We start from the raw sequence: 16,795 nt of genomic DNA, 5'->3' as shown, positions 1-16,795 counted from the left end.
GGCCATTTTAAACCTCTTCATTTTTTGTAGTAACTTCGTGTAGTTGGAAGGTGATTTGAAAACCTTCACTTAGGAATTCGACTAGTATATGTTTTAAGTGCTTTCTGATCGAGGCCGTACCCGGTCAAATAAAAAAAACAATTAATGTAGTACTAGGAAGTGACTCCTAGGTCGTCTCCCAAGGACCAATTGTCTCAGTCAAAGGTTCCAACACACAGTGGGGGGGGGGTTGGTTCAGATTATCGAGTTAAATAAAACGAGCAGAAGTATGGATTACTTGCAGTAATTAAAATAGGTCAGACCCCTGAACATAATGCACCTCTGATTTCCTTGGTTCACAACAAATAATCTGTCCAACATAATCCTGTTCAGTCCATGATTAATCAACTAAGCGAAGACTAACATGAGACCTCACTACACGAATTAAGCAAACGTGAACCTTGCAAGACCTCCTTCCCCAGGATTAAGCAACCTGAGATACTGAACGTGAACAACCCAGAGTCATTAAGCATGGCTCAGATGTTGAACGCCTCAGAACAGAGATCCCACAAGGGAGGATCAAGCGGAGCAGAAATGCAACGCATAGAGAACCTCTTTCAGAGGATTGCATTCTGTCCAAGGGCCCAAACCCTGGGATTTAGCCCTCCATTAAAACAGCAACAGAAACGAAAATAGAAGAAAACATGAAAGTGGCAACAGCGATGCAAGCAAAACGTAACAGAGAAGAGGAAGAAGAAAACGAAAATGGAAGCAGGAACAGAATACAAAATGTGAATAATAATAGCAAAACGTGAATGTTCAGATACAAGAGGAAGATCAACCAGAAAACAACCAGAAAACGTGAAGAACAAAGAGCCACCAGCAGAAAACGAAAAAAAACAAAGTTCCCAGAGAGACAGCAACGTGGTCACATCAAGTCTGCATGTGGGTGCTGCTCTTTTCCCTAGAAAAACCCTAATAGAGTGTAAAAATGGGCCCCCAACTGGTCTGACCCGAAAATACAATAAAAATAAACGAAAAATAAAATAAAATGTTGATATGGCATAAGTGGTGCAATGGTGACATGGCATGTGATGTGGCAGATGACGTGGCAGCTCTTCTTGAAGTCCAAAAATTTATTCCAAGCCCAAATAATTATTAAATTGCCCTGAAAATAAAAATTGGGATAATAAGATCTAGAAAATTCAATTTAGTTAAAATATGAATTACCGGTCCAATTAAAGCCCAAATAGAAAACAGTGCAGAATATAAACAATTAAGCACAAATCAGAGATTAAGATAAGCACAGAAAGGTAAGAAAATAAGGGAAAATAATGACTCATCAAATTCCCCCACACTTAGCCTTTTGCACTCCTGGGCAAAATCAAAAAGCAGAGCAAGGAACAATTTAAAAGATACCAAAGATAGCAAAGAGAGCTACATGGAGAGAAACGAAAACAAAAACAACAACACACAAACAGACAGAGTTACATAATCCTCATTGAATCCTGAGAAAAGAGAGGAATAGGCAACATGCAACACACAAAGAGTCAAAGAAACCGGATACTTATGGAAATCATCCAAGCATTTCAAAACATGACAAGACAATCAATCAACTTAAGAGGTGAATCAAAAATAACAGAACCTCACAAGATGCACTGTATCACTGTATCTCTCAAGTGTCTAGGCAACTGTATACTCTCAAAGCACTCATGAAAAACAAGCAACAGATAGACTTGGCAAGCCTCTAAAATCAACACTCAACACACATGCACATGAGGATCAAAAGGTCTTTTTAGGGTTGTAATGAGGCCAAGGACAGGGTAGAGGATAATATATGGGATAAGTAACTACAAACCAGAGGAAGCAGAGGGACAATGGGGAATAAGTCAAGAATAAACATAATAAGCAAACCCAAAACCTCTAATGACCTCTAAAATAACCAATCCTCTTCCCCTTTGCCTCATACAATTTCTCTTTTTTTTTTTGTTTTTTTTTTTGTTTTGTTTTGTTTTTTTTTTTTTTTTTTGTTTTTTTTTGTTTTTTTTTTTTTTGAATACATGAACAGTACACACGAAATTTTGAGATAATCTAATATAAGATGTGCAGAGAAATAAATATACAGCATGAAGAACCAACTAGCCAATATATATCATCCAATGAAACATACACACACACCCCTACACTTATTCAAGAACTTATTCCCAAAACAATTCCAAAGCTCCAAAACTCCCTAAGGTTAAGGTAATCATGGTTTTTCACTTAAGGCTTGTAATGAGGTTCGAACAAAGAAGGGGAAATAGGCTCAGTAGGGGTTATCAGAGGAGTTAATTCAAGGTAGGCTTATTTGGCTAGAGGCTTATCAGAATAAAAATGCCTTAATCCTTTCCAAACATGCATGTGGACCAAGAAATATCAAACAGAGTCAAGCCAAGGATATTGTGCAAGCAATCAAGAGGCAAAACACACAAGAAAGAGCAGAGAAAGGGTCAAACCTCACATAGGGTAAATCTGTCACATTCAATTCAACCTCTCAAACCTCATAATCAAATTGCCAAGCAGAGAAAGACAGGGATTTCAATCCATAGAATATCAAGTAACTCATATCCAAGAGTGAAGCAAGTGCCCACAAACTATCAAAACCCAGAAATCAAAGAGAAACATGCAAAACTATATATAACAACACAACTAAACGTAAAACCTAAACCAAAAATAACAAATAAACCCTAAAAACATGTAACCAAAACAGTCCCCCCCCCACACTTAAATCACACATTGTCCCAATGTGGCCCAAACAGATGATCAGAGCAATTAGAACAATCAATAAATCTGGACAAGTGCAATGAAAGTAAAGAAGGAGAAGGGGAAAGAAGACTCCCTAAATCATGGTGGGAGAGAAGCAGGGTCAAGCAGAGACATCTCCTCTACCACTACATTCAACAGGGAGGGATTGCTAAGAAAAGGCTTCAGACGGTGCCCATTGACTTTAAAGCTCTTATCTGTGGATTGACTTTTGATCTCAACTGTACCATAAGGATAAACATTAGTAACAACAAAAGGTCCAATCCACTTAGATCGTAACTTACCACCCATGAGTCCGAGCCGAGAATTGTACAAGAGAACTTGTTGTCCAACCACGAAGTCCTTCCTAGCTATCAAGCTGTCATGGAACTTCTTGGTTTTCTCCTTGTAGAATTTTGAATTCTCGTAGGCTTCCAAGCGGATCTCATCAAGCTCATTTAGTTGCAACCTCCTTTCCTCACCAGCCTGATCAATTGAGAAGTTACAGGTCTTCACAGCCCAGTAGCCCGATGCTCAATCTCAACTGGTAAATGACATGCCTTGCCAAAGACAACCCGATAAGGAGACATTCCTATGGGTGCTTTGTAGGCAGTCCTATGTGCCCAAAGAGCATCATCCAACCTGTTACTCCAATCTTTTCTGTTGGGCTGCACAATCTTCTCTAAGATCCTTTTGATCTCCCTATTTGAAATCTCAGCTTGCCCATTAGTCTGGGGGTGGTAGGGTGTAGAAATTCTGTGCACAACCCCATACTTCCTAAGCAAGGCCTGCATGGATCTGTTACAAAAATGGGTGCCCTGATCACTAACAATAGCTCTGGGTACTCCAAACCTGCAGAATATGTTAGATCTGACAAAATCTACAACAACCCGAGCATCATTAGTTCTGGTGGGTTTGGCTTCCACCCATTTTGAAACATAATCAACAGCTAAAAGAATGTAGGAAAAACCAAAAGAAACAGGAAAAGGACCCATGAAATCAATACCCCAGACATCAAACACCTCACAGAATAGCATGGGCTGTTGAGGCATCTGCTGTCTCCATGTAAGGGATCCTCCTGCTCGTTGACACTGCTCACAAGTGCTACAAATCTTCCACGCATCCTTGAAGATGGTGGGCCAGTAAAAACCACAGTCAAGCACCTTGCGAGCTGTCCTCTGAATGCCAAGATGGCCACCTGGTGCGGAAGAGTGACAAAACTGCAGGACCGAATCAATCTCATGATCTGGTATGCATCTCCTAATAACCTGGTCACTGCACAACTTCCACAAATAGGGGTCATCCCAAATATAATGCTTAGCATCACTTTTAAGTTTATCAATCTGAGCTTTAGATGCTAAGGGAGGAAAAACAGAAGCAACTAAATAATTAACAATGTTCGCAAACCAAGGGGTGGTAGAAGCAGAAATAGAAGAAATAATCAACAAATTTTCATCAGGAAAGTTATCCTGGATGGGCATGACATCAGCACTGTCCTCAGCTCTCTCAATCCTACTGAGATGGTCTGCCACTAAGTTTTGTGCTCCACTCCTGTCTCGGATGTCCAAATCAAACTCCTGCAGCCAGAGCATCCATCTGATAAGCCTAGGCTTTGAGTCAGCCTTCTTCAACAGGTACTTTAGAGCTGCATGATCTGTAAAAACAACAACACGAGAACCAAGCAAATATGATCGAAATTTATCAAGTGCAAAAACAATAGCTAAAAGTTCCTTTTCCGTGGTCGTGTAATTTGCTTGAGCAGCATCCAATGTCCTGGAAGCGTAGTATATCACCCTAGGTGATCTGTCAACCCTCTGTGCTAAGACAGCCCCTAGTGCATAATTTGAAGCATCGCACATCAACTCAAAGGGAATTGTCCAGTCTGGTGCCTGTATGATAGGAGTGGTGGTCAAGGCTGTCTTGAGGCAATCAAATGCCTCCTTGCACCTGTCATCAAAATCAAATTCAATATCTTTCTGAAGCAAGCTGGATAGTGGAAGGGCTTTCTTGCTGAAGTCCTTAATGAAGCGCCTGTAGAAACCTGCATGGCCAAGAAAAGATCGCACCTCTCGCACGCAAGAGGGGTAAGGCAATTGTGCAATAACAGATATCTTGGCAGGATCAACTTCAATGCCTTTACTAGAAATGATATGCCCCAAAACTATACCCTGTTCAACCATGAAATGACATTTCTCAAAATTAAGAACAAGGTTAGTCTCAATGCATCTATTCAGAACTCTATCCAAACTATCCAAGCATGCATCAAAAGAGGATCCATAAACAGTAAAATCATCCATAAACACCTCTATGCAAGTTTCAAGAAAATCACTAAAAATACTGAGCATGCATCGCTGGAAGGTACCAGGGGCATTGCATAGGCCAAAAGGCATCCTCCTATAGGCAAAAGTGCCAAAGGGACAGGTGAATGTGGTTTTCTCTTGATCCTCAGGAGCAATGTGGATTTGAAAGTAACCAGAAAAACCATCAAGAAAACAGTAGTGAGATTTACCTGCCAGACGCTCAAGCATCTGATCAATGAAGGGCAGAGGAAAGTGATCCTTCCTAGTTGCTTGATTCAGCCTCCGGTAGTCGATGCAGACCCTCCAACTGTTTTGCACTCTAGTGGGAATGAGCTCGTCCCTCTCATTTTTCACAACAGTGAGACCTGTCTTCTTGGGGACAACCTGGACCGGACTCACCCACTGACTATCTGATATAGGATAAATGATCCCAGCTTGAAGAAGCTTGGTCACCTCCTTCTTCACTACATCCAAAATGACAGGGTTGAGTCGCCTCTGGGGTTGTCTGACTGGTTTAGCTCCATCCTCTAAGAGTATCCTATGCATGCAAGTGGATGGGCTGATACCAGGGATGTCCGCCAGGGTCCAACCGATGGCTTTCTTATGCTTTTTTAGAACGTGCAACAGTTTCTCCTCTTGAACAGCATCAAGGGAGGTGGAAATGATAACTGGAAACTTCTCATCATCCTCCAAGTAGGCATACTTGAGGTTTTCTGGTAGAGGCTTTAATTCTGGAATGGGTGCTGGCTGAACAGTGGAAGGAACTAAGGGTTCCACAGCATGTACCTCAACCTGCAAGTCAGACTCACGTGTACTTCCTGAAACATGGTTAGTGCATTCTGACTCTAAAGAGATAATATCCAGAGGTACAGCACCCAAAACATCATATGCACAATCAGTTACAAAATCACAATTATTCTTGGGACAGGAATCAAAATCTGATACAGAAACAGATTCAAAATCAAAAACAGAATCAGAATCAGTGCATGCAAGAGAAGTATATAGATCAGACAGAAAACAATGTTTCTTATCATGCAGAGAATGAAAATTAGAAGAATACTCATCAACAATATCATCAAGTATCTCAGCACGAAAAACAGAATGGTTTTCAGATGGATGTTTCATGGCATCAAGAATGTTAAAATGGACAATACTATCACCAAATTCCATGGATAATGTACCAGCATACACATCAATCTTAGTTCGGGCTGTTTTCAAAAATGGTCTGCCTAAAATGATTGGGGCAGATCCATGGGAGAATCCCTCCTCCATATCAAGCACATAAAAATCGGCAGGGAAAATCAGTTCACCAACCCGAACTAAAACATCCTCAATCAAACCTGTAGGGTGGGCAACACTTCTATTTGCCAACTGTATCACCACACTCGTAGGTTGCATAGGACCAAGAGACAAAGATTTAAAAATGGACAGAGGCATGACATTTATAGAAGCACCCAGATCAAGCATGGCATTTTCAAATTTGTTATTCCCAATAATACAAGGTATGCAGAAAGTACCTGGGTCCTTACATTTTTCAGGAATGTGAGGAACAGATTTACCTATCAAAGTAGACACATTTCTGCCCATGCTGATTCTCTCATTTCCCTTCATCTTCCTTTTATGAGTGCACAGCTCCTTGAGGAATTTTGCATATCTCGGGATTTGCTTTATGGCATCAAGCAAAGGTATGTTCACCTCTACTTTCCTGAAGGTCTCCAAGATTTCCTTATCCACCTCTTCCATTTTTTTGGTTGGAATCACCTTAGGAGGAAATGGAAGAGGGATATGAGGCTGCAAATCTGAACTGGTGCTGGAAGAAGGTCCACCTGCATGAAAATTTTTGACACCAACTGGTTGATCATTTTGCTCAGATGCAGATGTTGGAACTGGAACTGGTACAGGTGCAGATGGCGGTGGAGGTACTACAGTGGGCATGTCAATCTGTTTCCCGGACCTCAATGTGATGGCACTCACATTTCTTGGATTCTGCACAGTCTGTGAAGGCAACTTATCTGAATTTTGTGACTGTGCCTGATTAAGTTGAGTAGCCATCTGTCCCATCTGATTGGTCAAGCTCTGAATGGAAGCTCTGGTCTCTTGCTGGAATTGCATATTTTGAATTGTCATCTGCCTCACTAACTCCTCCAATGAAGGTTCGGAAGTAGAAGATTGAGGAGCTGATGGTGCAGGAGCTTCATTCTGCTGCCTGTGATATTGCTGCTGTTGCTGCTGCTGAACTGGTGGAGGCACATAAGGTCTGCTTGGACCAGCAGAACTCTGAAATGGTGGTGAAGGTTGTTGCTGCTGCTGCGAAGACCATCTAAGATTAGGATGATTCCTCCATCCTGGATTATATCTGTTGCTGGACAAATCACAATTTTGTTGTTGCTGCTGCTGCATTGGTCTGTTATTGTAGATATTTGCAGCATAGGCTTGAGGAGCATTAACATCAGAAGACTGCTGCAATGATGGACACGAATCTGTATGATGATCATTTGATGTGCAAAGGCCGCAAACTCTTGCCACAGATGCTGACTTTTGATTCGCAGCAAGTTGACTCACCAGGCTGACCAAGGCATCAAGTTTACTCTCCAGCTTTTTATCTGTATCAGTGGCCACATCATGAACTCCTCTAACAACAATTGCATTGTCGTTTCTGGTACTGAATTGTTGAGAGTTGGAGGCCATCTTTTCTATTAAGTTCCTGGCTTCAGCTGGGGTCATGTCACCAAGTGCTCCACCACTTGCTGCATCTATCATACTCCGCTCCATGTTATTCAGCCCCTCATAGAAATATTGTAGCAACAACTGCTCTGAAATCTGGTGGTGAGGACAGCTTGCACATAATTTCTTGAATCTTTCCCAGTACTCATACAAGGTTTCTCCACTGAGTTGTCTGATCCCTGATATATCCTTCCTAATTGCAGTGGTCCGTGAGGCAGGGAAGAATTTCTCCAGAAACATTCTTTTGAGATCATCCCAGCTAGTGATGGACCTGGGAGCCAAATAATACAGCCAGTCCTTAGCAACTCCCTCCAATGAATGTGGAAATGCCTTCAGGTAGATGTGATCCTCTTGAACATCAGGAGGCTTCATGGTAGAACATACAATATGAAACTCCTTTAGATGTTTGTGTGGATCCTCACCTGCATGACCATGAAACTTGGGCAACAAATGAATTAGTCCAGTTTTAAGCACGAAAGGAACATCTTCTTCAGGATATTGGATGCACAAAGTCTCATAAGTGAAATCAGGTGCAGCCATCTCCCTAAGAGTCCTCTCACGAGGTCCATTATGTTCACCCATGTTTTGTTGTTGACTTGAATGAAGTTCAGATGCAACACTTATACTATCACTAACACTATCACTATCACTATCTAAAGATGGAATGATATGCTCTCTAATTAATCTATGGAATGTCCTATCAATCTCAGGATCAAATGGATACAAAAATCCAGGGTTGCTCCTAGTCATGCACTACATGCAACACATGCATCAGGACACGTGAACAGTAGGGGTAAACTGGGAATTTCCATGAAAGCTCAGAAAATATCAAAACTAATGCACCAACATCATCCTAAAATCATAAGACACTACCACAAAAAAGTTGAGAACAAAATTCCAAACCTAACTATTTTTTAAAAATTATAAAAGTTTGGAAAAATAGTGAAATAAAACTTCAAAAATACAAAAGAAATAGTAAATGACGTTTTTTTGAAGATCTGGCTGGGGCCACACGGCGTAGCCGTGTGGGTTGGATAGATCTTTTTTTTCTACACAAAATGAAAAAAAAGTTTGCCTAATTCCGATAACCAGAGCGAAAGTTATGGCCGTTTGAAGTTTTGCTGAAAAAGTTTTTTTTTAAAATTTGTATCTCCAAATTTTGACCAAACTATGTGCCCTAGCTATTTTTTACACAAAATATAGGTTGAAAGAAGTTACCACAAAAAAAATCAGACAAAAATAACAAGTCTAGCTATGGAAACCAAAAATCACAATTAATTGGAAAATTCTAGCACTATTCAGCACTATTCACAGCCACTTGATGCACCAGCTTTTGAGCCAATTTTCACACCCTTTCCCACCAAATTGGAACCCGAACAGAGTATTAGTAGGGAGAGAAAACAGAGTATGCACAACCGGAACAGAGCATGCACCAAAATTCGGACCAAAAACAGAGCAAACAAGCTACAAAACGGACCAGAATTCAAGCCACAAAACGCACCAGATTTGGCACCAGACTAGACCAGATTTTTCACCACATGAGCCAGAAATCAAACCAAAAACCGGACCACATTTCTAACCAACATGCACCAGAATTTGAACCAAAATGCACCAGAAACCAAACCAGATTTCGAACCAAAAATTGAACCAAATATCAGACTAAGTTACTGTTCCATTGATTTACTGTTGAATTGGTTCTCTAATTGCATGACCTTAGGGACTAATAACACACAAAATTACACAACATAACATGCAATATGACACGAAAATGCAAGCATCAAACTAACTCACAAAACTGAAATGAAACTGATATGGAACTGACACACTCTAACACACCACCAAGAACACCAAGAACAAACAGAACACAACAGAAACTTAAAACTACTAACAAAAACACAAAACACACAACAAACACAAAACCTTTGACAAGAACCGATGGTCCCCGGCAACGGCGCCAAATTTGATCGAGGCCGTACCCGGTCAAATAAAAAAAAACAATTAATGTAGTACTAGGAAGTGACTCCTAGGTCGTCTCCCAAGGACCAATTGTCTCAGTCAAAGGTTCCAACACACAGTGGGGGGGGGTTGGTTCAGATTATCGAGTTAAATAAAACGAGCAGAAGTATGGATTACTTGCAGTAATTAAAATAGGTCAGACCCCTGAACATAATGCACCTCTGATTTCCTTGGTTCACAACAAATAATCTGTCCAACATAATCCTGTTCAGTCCATGATTAATCAACTAAGCGAAGACAAACATGAGACCTCACTACACGAATTAAGCAAACGTGAACCTTGCAAGACCTCCTTCCCCAGGATTAAGCAACCTGAGATACTGAACGTGAACAACCCAGAGTCATTAAGCATGGCTCAGATGTTGAACGCCTCAGAACAGAGATCCCACAAGGGAGGATCAAGCGGAGCAGAAATGCAACGCATAGAGAACCTCTTTCAGAGGATTGCATTCTGTCCAAGGGCCCAAACCCTGGGATTTAGCCCTCCATTAAAACAGCAACAGAAACGAAAATAGAAGAAAACATGAAAGTGGCAACAGCGATGCAAGCAAAACGTAACAGAGAAGAGGAAGAAGAAAACGAAAATGGAAGCAGGAACAGAATACAAAATGTGAATAATAATAGCAAAACGTGAATGTTCAGATACAAGAGGAAGATCAACCAGAAAACAACCAGAAAACGTGAAGAACAAAGAGCCACCAGCAGAAAACGAAAAAAAACAAAGTTCCCAGAGAGACAGCAACGTGGTCACATCAAGTCTGCATGTGGGTGCTGCTCTTTTCCCTAGAAAAACCCTAATAGAGTGTAAAAATGGGCCCCCAACTGGTCTGACCCGAAAATACAATAAAAATAAACGAAAAATAAAATAAAATGTTGATATGGCATAAGTGGTGCAATGGTGACATGGCATGTGATGTGGCAGATGACGTGGCAGCTCTTCTTGAAGTCCAAAAATTTATTCCAAGCCCAAATAATTATTAAATTGCCCTGAAAATAAAAATTGGGATAATAAGATCTAGAAAATTCAATTTAGTTAAAATATGAATTACCGGTCCAATTAAAGCCCAAATAGAAAACAGTGCAGAATATAAACAATTAAGCACAAATCAGAGATTAAGATAAGCACAGAAAGGTAAGAAAATAAGGGAAAATAATGACTCATCACTTTCCTTTGTATGCTTTATAGCTTTTGTAGCATAATTGCCTAGGTCTTTACTTTGTCTATTTTCTTCATTTAGAAGGATTAAACTTGCCTACTAGGGGGCCGTGCACACACACACACAACTTTTGTGCAAGAAAAATTTTTTGTAAGAAAGGTATAAGGAGGCTTAATGATTCTTACATGAAAAGGCTTGGTTTTTAAGTGATTCCTTGTAGTCCACCTCCCTTGATAGTTCAATTTGTACACTTAGGCCTTCTAATACTAATCTTGCACCTTCAAAATATTTGTGAAAACATTTTATCACTCACTCTTTGAGAAAAATTTTTTTTTTAGCCAATCTTTTGAACTCTATTTTTGAAAACTTGTCTTGATCAAAGATGAGTGATCATTCTAGTGTACATGGTCATGATTCTTGTAGTACTAGGTCTAGTGTTAGGGATGAGCTTAGACAATTAAAAGAATACTTGAGAAAAAAAGAGGAAGAAAATATAAAAAGAGAGGAAGAATTGAGAAGAAGACAAAAAGAAAATGGGAAAAATAATGAAGAAATAAAAAGGTTGCTTGCTAGGTTAGTTGTGCGAGGAGAGGCTAGTGGCTCAAGACCAAGAGTTTCTTCCCCTAAGTCCTCAAAGGGAAAAGGGGTTAGAATACCTTCAAGTATTCATGAGGAGGAAGGGCATCATACCCAACCTCCAAGTGATAACTTCTATAGTAGTCATCACAATGATGATTACTATCAAAGACCCCCAAGGAAACCAAGACATAGGGAGTCTTCCAATAGGGAACCCAACATCACTCTTCCCCCATTTCATAGCAAAGACAATGTTGAAAATTATTGATTGGGAAATGAAAGTGGAACAATTGTTCTCTTACCATGGAGTGAGTGAAGAAAGGAAGGTTTCTTTGGCAACCCTTAGCTTCCAAGGGAATGCCATGTATTGGTGGACCTCCTTAGAAAAAGAAAGAAGAATAAACCAAAAGCCCCCAATATAATATTGGAATGAGCTCCGTAGTGCCTTAAGAAGGAGGCATATTCTTCCATATTATGACCGAGAGCTTATGGATAAGCTACAAAGGTTGAAAAGTGTGGAAGAATATAGGCAATCTATGGAGTTGCTAATAATGAGGGTTGGTATTAGGGAGGAACAGAAGACCACAATCTCTAGATTTCAAAGTGGTCTTAATCTTGAGATAAGAGACAAATTTGAGCTTTTGCCTTATAGAGATTTGAATGAACTTGTTCAACTTTGCTCAAGGGTGGAGCATCAACTAAAAAGAAAATCTTTTCGAAAAGACTCCACCCCCTCTTATTCCAAGAACATTAAGAAGGAGGGCCACTCCTCCCAACCTTATCCCAAAGAAGAAAAAGAAAAAGAAAAAGAAAAATCATCTTTCAAAGCACCTTCCAAAGAGTCTAAGTCAAGTGAAATCAAGTGCTTTAAGTGTCTTGGAAGAGGACATATTGGTTCTCAATATCCTACAAAGAAAACTATGATTTTAAAAGCCCAAGATCACTATAGTAGCCTTAATGAAGCTACTTCATCTTCCTCTAGTAGTGAAGAAGAAGCCATAGATTCTGAGGAAGAGATCTTACCTTGCGAAGGAGACTTACTATTGGTTAGAAGGCTTCTTAACAATCAATCTAGTTAAATTGACCAATCTCAAAGAGAGAACTTGTTTCAAAAAAAATGCAAAGTTCTAGAAAACACTTGTTCTCTCATTGTAGATAGTGGGTCCACTTCAAATTGTTGTAGTACTAGATTGGTTGATAAGCTAGCCTTAACTACAAAACCTCATCCTAAACCTTATAAAATGCAATGGATCAATGAGGAAAGAGGTATTGTAGTTAACCAACAAGCAAACATACCAATCTTCATTGGAAAATATCAAGAAGAAGTTTTGTGTTACATAGTGTCATTAAAGGTTAGTCATGTCTTGCTTGGGAGGCCATGGCAATTTGACAAGAAAACAATCCATGATGGCCTTACCAATAAAAAAAGTTTCCAACACTAGGGTAAGATATTTGTGTGGTGTCCTCTATCGCCTTCTCAAGTGAATGAGGACCAACTCAAATTGAAAGCCAAGAAAGACGAAGAAGAGAAAAGCAAAAACAAAAACAAAAAGGAAAGAAAAGAAAAGAAAAGAATTCTCCCTTTGGAGAGAAAGACGGGCTAGGTTCAAAAGAACCTTAACCCTTGTGCCATCCTCATTCTAAGGGTTCCCAAGAAAGATGGAAATGGAGGATGAACACCTTTTATAAAAGCCATCATTGAATAAAATATAGGCACCCAATCCCTAAGCTAGATGATTTGATGAATGAATTGCATAGGGTCAATAACTTTTCAAAATTTGCTTGCGTACTTGGTTGGTGATGCCTTTTTGGCCCCCTCAATACCCCTAACACTTACGTTCAACAAATTGTGTACTTAAGGATTGCATAGCTAAGTTTTAGTATTTTACTTCCCTAATTGTGGTCTCACATCTTTTGAAGGACCAATGGAATGGAAGAGCTTCAAGATTTGAGGTCAAAGCTTTCTCAAGAAGGAGGGGATGATGGAAGATCATCCTTAGAGCTTCATGTGGGACCCATCACTAGGCCCATGGCTAGGAGATTGGAAAAGGATAGGGGAGCTAATACCCCTAAAGACATGCTTCTCATATTGATCATCATCCTAAGCCTTGTTGGCATAGACTTTATTTTTTATTCCTATTTTATCCTTGTCTTTAATTTTCCCATTTTCACCCTTGTATTTTGGATATCTTAGACAGGATTTATTTTACTTGTATTTACCATTTTACCCTTGTATTTTGGGGTGTTTAGGACCTAGAATTTATTTTCACTTGTATTTCCCATTTTACCCTTGTATTTTTGGGTGCTTTAGATCATAGGATTTTATTTTTTGGCTAAGGTATTTGTTTAGGGTGGGATAAAAGCTAGACGCATTTTTTTGGTGGTTATTGGACCTATTTTTGGACTTGAAAAGGCTTAAGCCTAAGTGGAGAGCACTAGGTTGCATGGTCTTATCATGCACCTAGATGTAGCCTAACCAAACCCAAAGATTCCATCCTTGGCCACCAACTTGCATCTAGGGTTAATTTGGGTTTCATTTGGTGTGCATTTGGCCTTGCATTTTTGGCCATGCACTCTCCAAATGCAACCCTAGATGCCTTCCACTCCTATAAATACCCTGGGCACTACACCTTGTACACACTTTGGATTATATGATATTGAGTGAGCATCTTTAAGCCTCAAAATCCCATCCTTAGTCACTAGGTTAATTCGGCTAACCTACTTCATTCTCCACCCTTGGAGAGTGAAACCCTAGAGTGGCCTCCATCTTCATCTTGGAGTGAGCCAACCAACCTTGAGCACCAAACACCTCACGCCTAAACCCTCACCCTCTTCACACCTAAAATCACTTCCACCCTAAACATCTCCATTTCTTGTCGTTTGGTGAACCTAGATCCTTTGGCAAGGTGACCCTCTTGAAGATGCCAAAAATCATCCATGGAAGAGAGGTCTCCATCAATTGGGATTTGAGGGTTTTGTTCAAATCTTGCATTTTTGAAGTTTTTAAGGTAAGGGTAGTACTTATAAGACTTAATCTAGTATGTATGGGTTTGAAATATCACATTGATTCCATGTTTTATGCATGATTAAGGCTGGATTGAGTGGAAAGGGTTTGGTTGGGTTTCTTCATGATTTTCATGGATTATTGGTTAAGACTGGATTTTTCACTTAATATGTTGTTTCTGGATTAGTGTTCATGTTTTTTAGTGGTTCGAAATCGTGTTATTTGGATTGGGGTTCATGTTGGGATGGGATTTTTGAGGTTTTTAGAGGTTTCTGGTTAAACATGCACCAGGCGCAGTTCTTGGCACGGGCGTGCATTCATCAGGGACCACCATTGTCAAATCACGCCGAGCGCGAGGCTAGTTGAGCCAAGTGCGATTTGAAGTGGGAAGTCTCTGGATGGACCATGTCGAGCGTGAAGGGAACCACGCCAGGCGTGCTAACAGACGTGGGCCTTGTGTTTTAGTTACTGATATGGAGCCGGGCGTGATCTGAGCACGCCGAGGGTGGAAACTTATTGGGAGTCTCTATCTGGGGTTACGCCAGGTGTAGGATAAGTGCGCCGGGCACTGAGACCTCTGTAGGTCTCTGTTGAGACTCTTATAAGTCTCTATTTGAGTTTGCGCCAGGCGTGATCTAAATGTGCTGGGCGTGTGGTCTGTTTGAGGAAAACCTTTTATAATTGAGTTTTCATGGAACTTTTAAATGTTGAATCATATCATCTTTTGATGTTATATATTTGGTATGGAATGTGGCATGGTTATGGAAAAGTTTGTATGTAATTATGGAATATGTTGTGTGTGTTTGGTTTGGAAAGCTAATAGGACTTAGAGGATTAAGGTTATGGTATGGATTGGGAGATCTCTTGGTGAGATCAGGACATAGTCTTTGGGAAAATATGGAATTTGGGAGTCCCATGGTGAGGATTCCAATATGGAACTTTTCCAAAGATTGTATAATAAACCACTTTAGATGTTAGGTGGATTCTGAAGTACTCCTCTAAGCATTCTATTTGCTACCGGTATGAGGGCAAGGTCGAGTCATACCGATGGATGAAGTGGCCAGGATCACCAGGGTTACGTGACGACGTAACCCAACTGTATATTTTCCATGAGAGGTTAGGTGTGTGACATGGGCAGGTGACATGTTCACGAATTTAACACTTGGTTTCGATGTGTTGAGGTCAACATCTGGTTTGGATGTGTTGGCTACTTCATGGGATTATACAGTGGTGTGACTTTTGTTTGGATGTGGAATATGTATGCGTTTGGTATGGATTGTATACATTGGTTATGGATTCTTTATTATTATAGAATACGTATGCAATGGCATGGATGTGTATACATTGGATTTTGGATTTGTTTATATTTGGCATGGAGGTGACATGTAATAATGTTGTCATTCCCTTGGCATGGATAAATGTTGATGATGAATATCTAGTTTGATGATATTTCATTTACATTGTGCTATGGTTGGTTTTATACGTGTTAACCCTTACATTTCCATGATGAGGACTGTGATGATCTCACTATGTGGGGGAGCAGATCAGGTGTGAGTCTTTGGGATGGCAAGGAGTCTTTTGGTAGCTGATTTGAGGAGTGGATAGACTTAGAGCTTGACCGACACCTAGGGTGTCTTATTTTGATGTCTTCATGATGTTGTATCTATATTATCTTTTGGATGACTGTATAACCTTATTGGTGATATCCCTCTTATAAAGTTGTTTTATATGATGAAAACAATTTACACGTTTTAAAATATTTTCACTCTAGTGTACCTGGAATTTGCTCTCTTTTCTTTATTCATTCTTTTATTTCTTATGTATTGTTCGGATGGTTGTTGATGTGGCGACCTAAGGCGGGTCGTTACATAGCTTGTAGAATGTTGTCCTTAACTGAAAAAGTGATGTACTTTTTCTGACACAAGCATGCTTTTACTTCTGCACTTGATTTGCTCGTTTCTTTCTTCTTCTATTTTTACGCATTCAATTTAAAGTCCTTGTTTTTGTGTGGTTGTAGACGATGCCTTGATTTATCCTTTGAGACTTGATTCTTCATATGCTTTCATGGCAGTCTTCGTCTATGTCTGGTAGTCATTGTGCATCTCACGTCTTGACTTTCTTCTGAGTCTTGTTGTCTTCCGTTTAATGCTTCTTGTCTTGTCTATGTGACATTTTCGTCTGTATTCTTGTGTCTTCTGATGCATATGTTTGTTTAGTCAGACCCTTGTTTTGCTTTTCCTTGCTTCATATTTTTGCTT

At 40.0% G+C, this 16,795-nt stretch overlaps 1 protein-coding gene across 1 annotated transcript; it reads right to left on the bottom strand.

The window, feature by feature from the left end:
- Positions 1–745: 745 nt before the first annotated feature.
- LOC145949486 (uncharacterized) lies at positions 746–8,847 on the bottom strand. The gene has a single exon (XM_083059438.1). The coding sequence runs from the start codon at positions 8,532–8,534 to the stop codon at positions 3,273–3,275; it is 5,262 nt and encodes a 1,753-aa protein (XP_082915564.1). The 5' UTR covers positions 8,535–8,847; the 3' UTR covers positions 746–3,272.
- Positions 8,848–16,795: the final 7,948 nt, after the last annotated feature.

The sequence above is a fragment of the Cajanus cajan genome, chromosome 7, assembly GCF_000230855.2.
Source record: "Cajanus cajan strain Asha chromosome 7, NIPB_CcT2T_4, whole genome shotgun sequence".
Taxonomy (NCBI): Eukaryota; Viridiplantae; Streptophyta; class Magnoliopsida; order Fabales; family Fabaceae; genus Cajanus; species Cajanus cajan.
The sequence above is the reverse complement of the archived record's forward strand: the minus strand, read 5'-3'. Positions and strand labels throughout refer to the sequence as shown.

What these genes read in the sequence shown, in the direction of transcription:
- LOC145949486 (XM_083059438.1), bottom strand. Translation starts at nt 8,534, where the DNA reads ATGACTAGGAGCAACCCTGGATTTTTGTATCCATTTGATCCTGAGATT.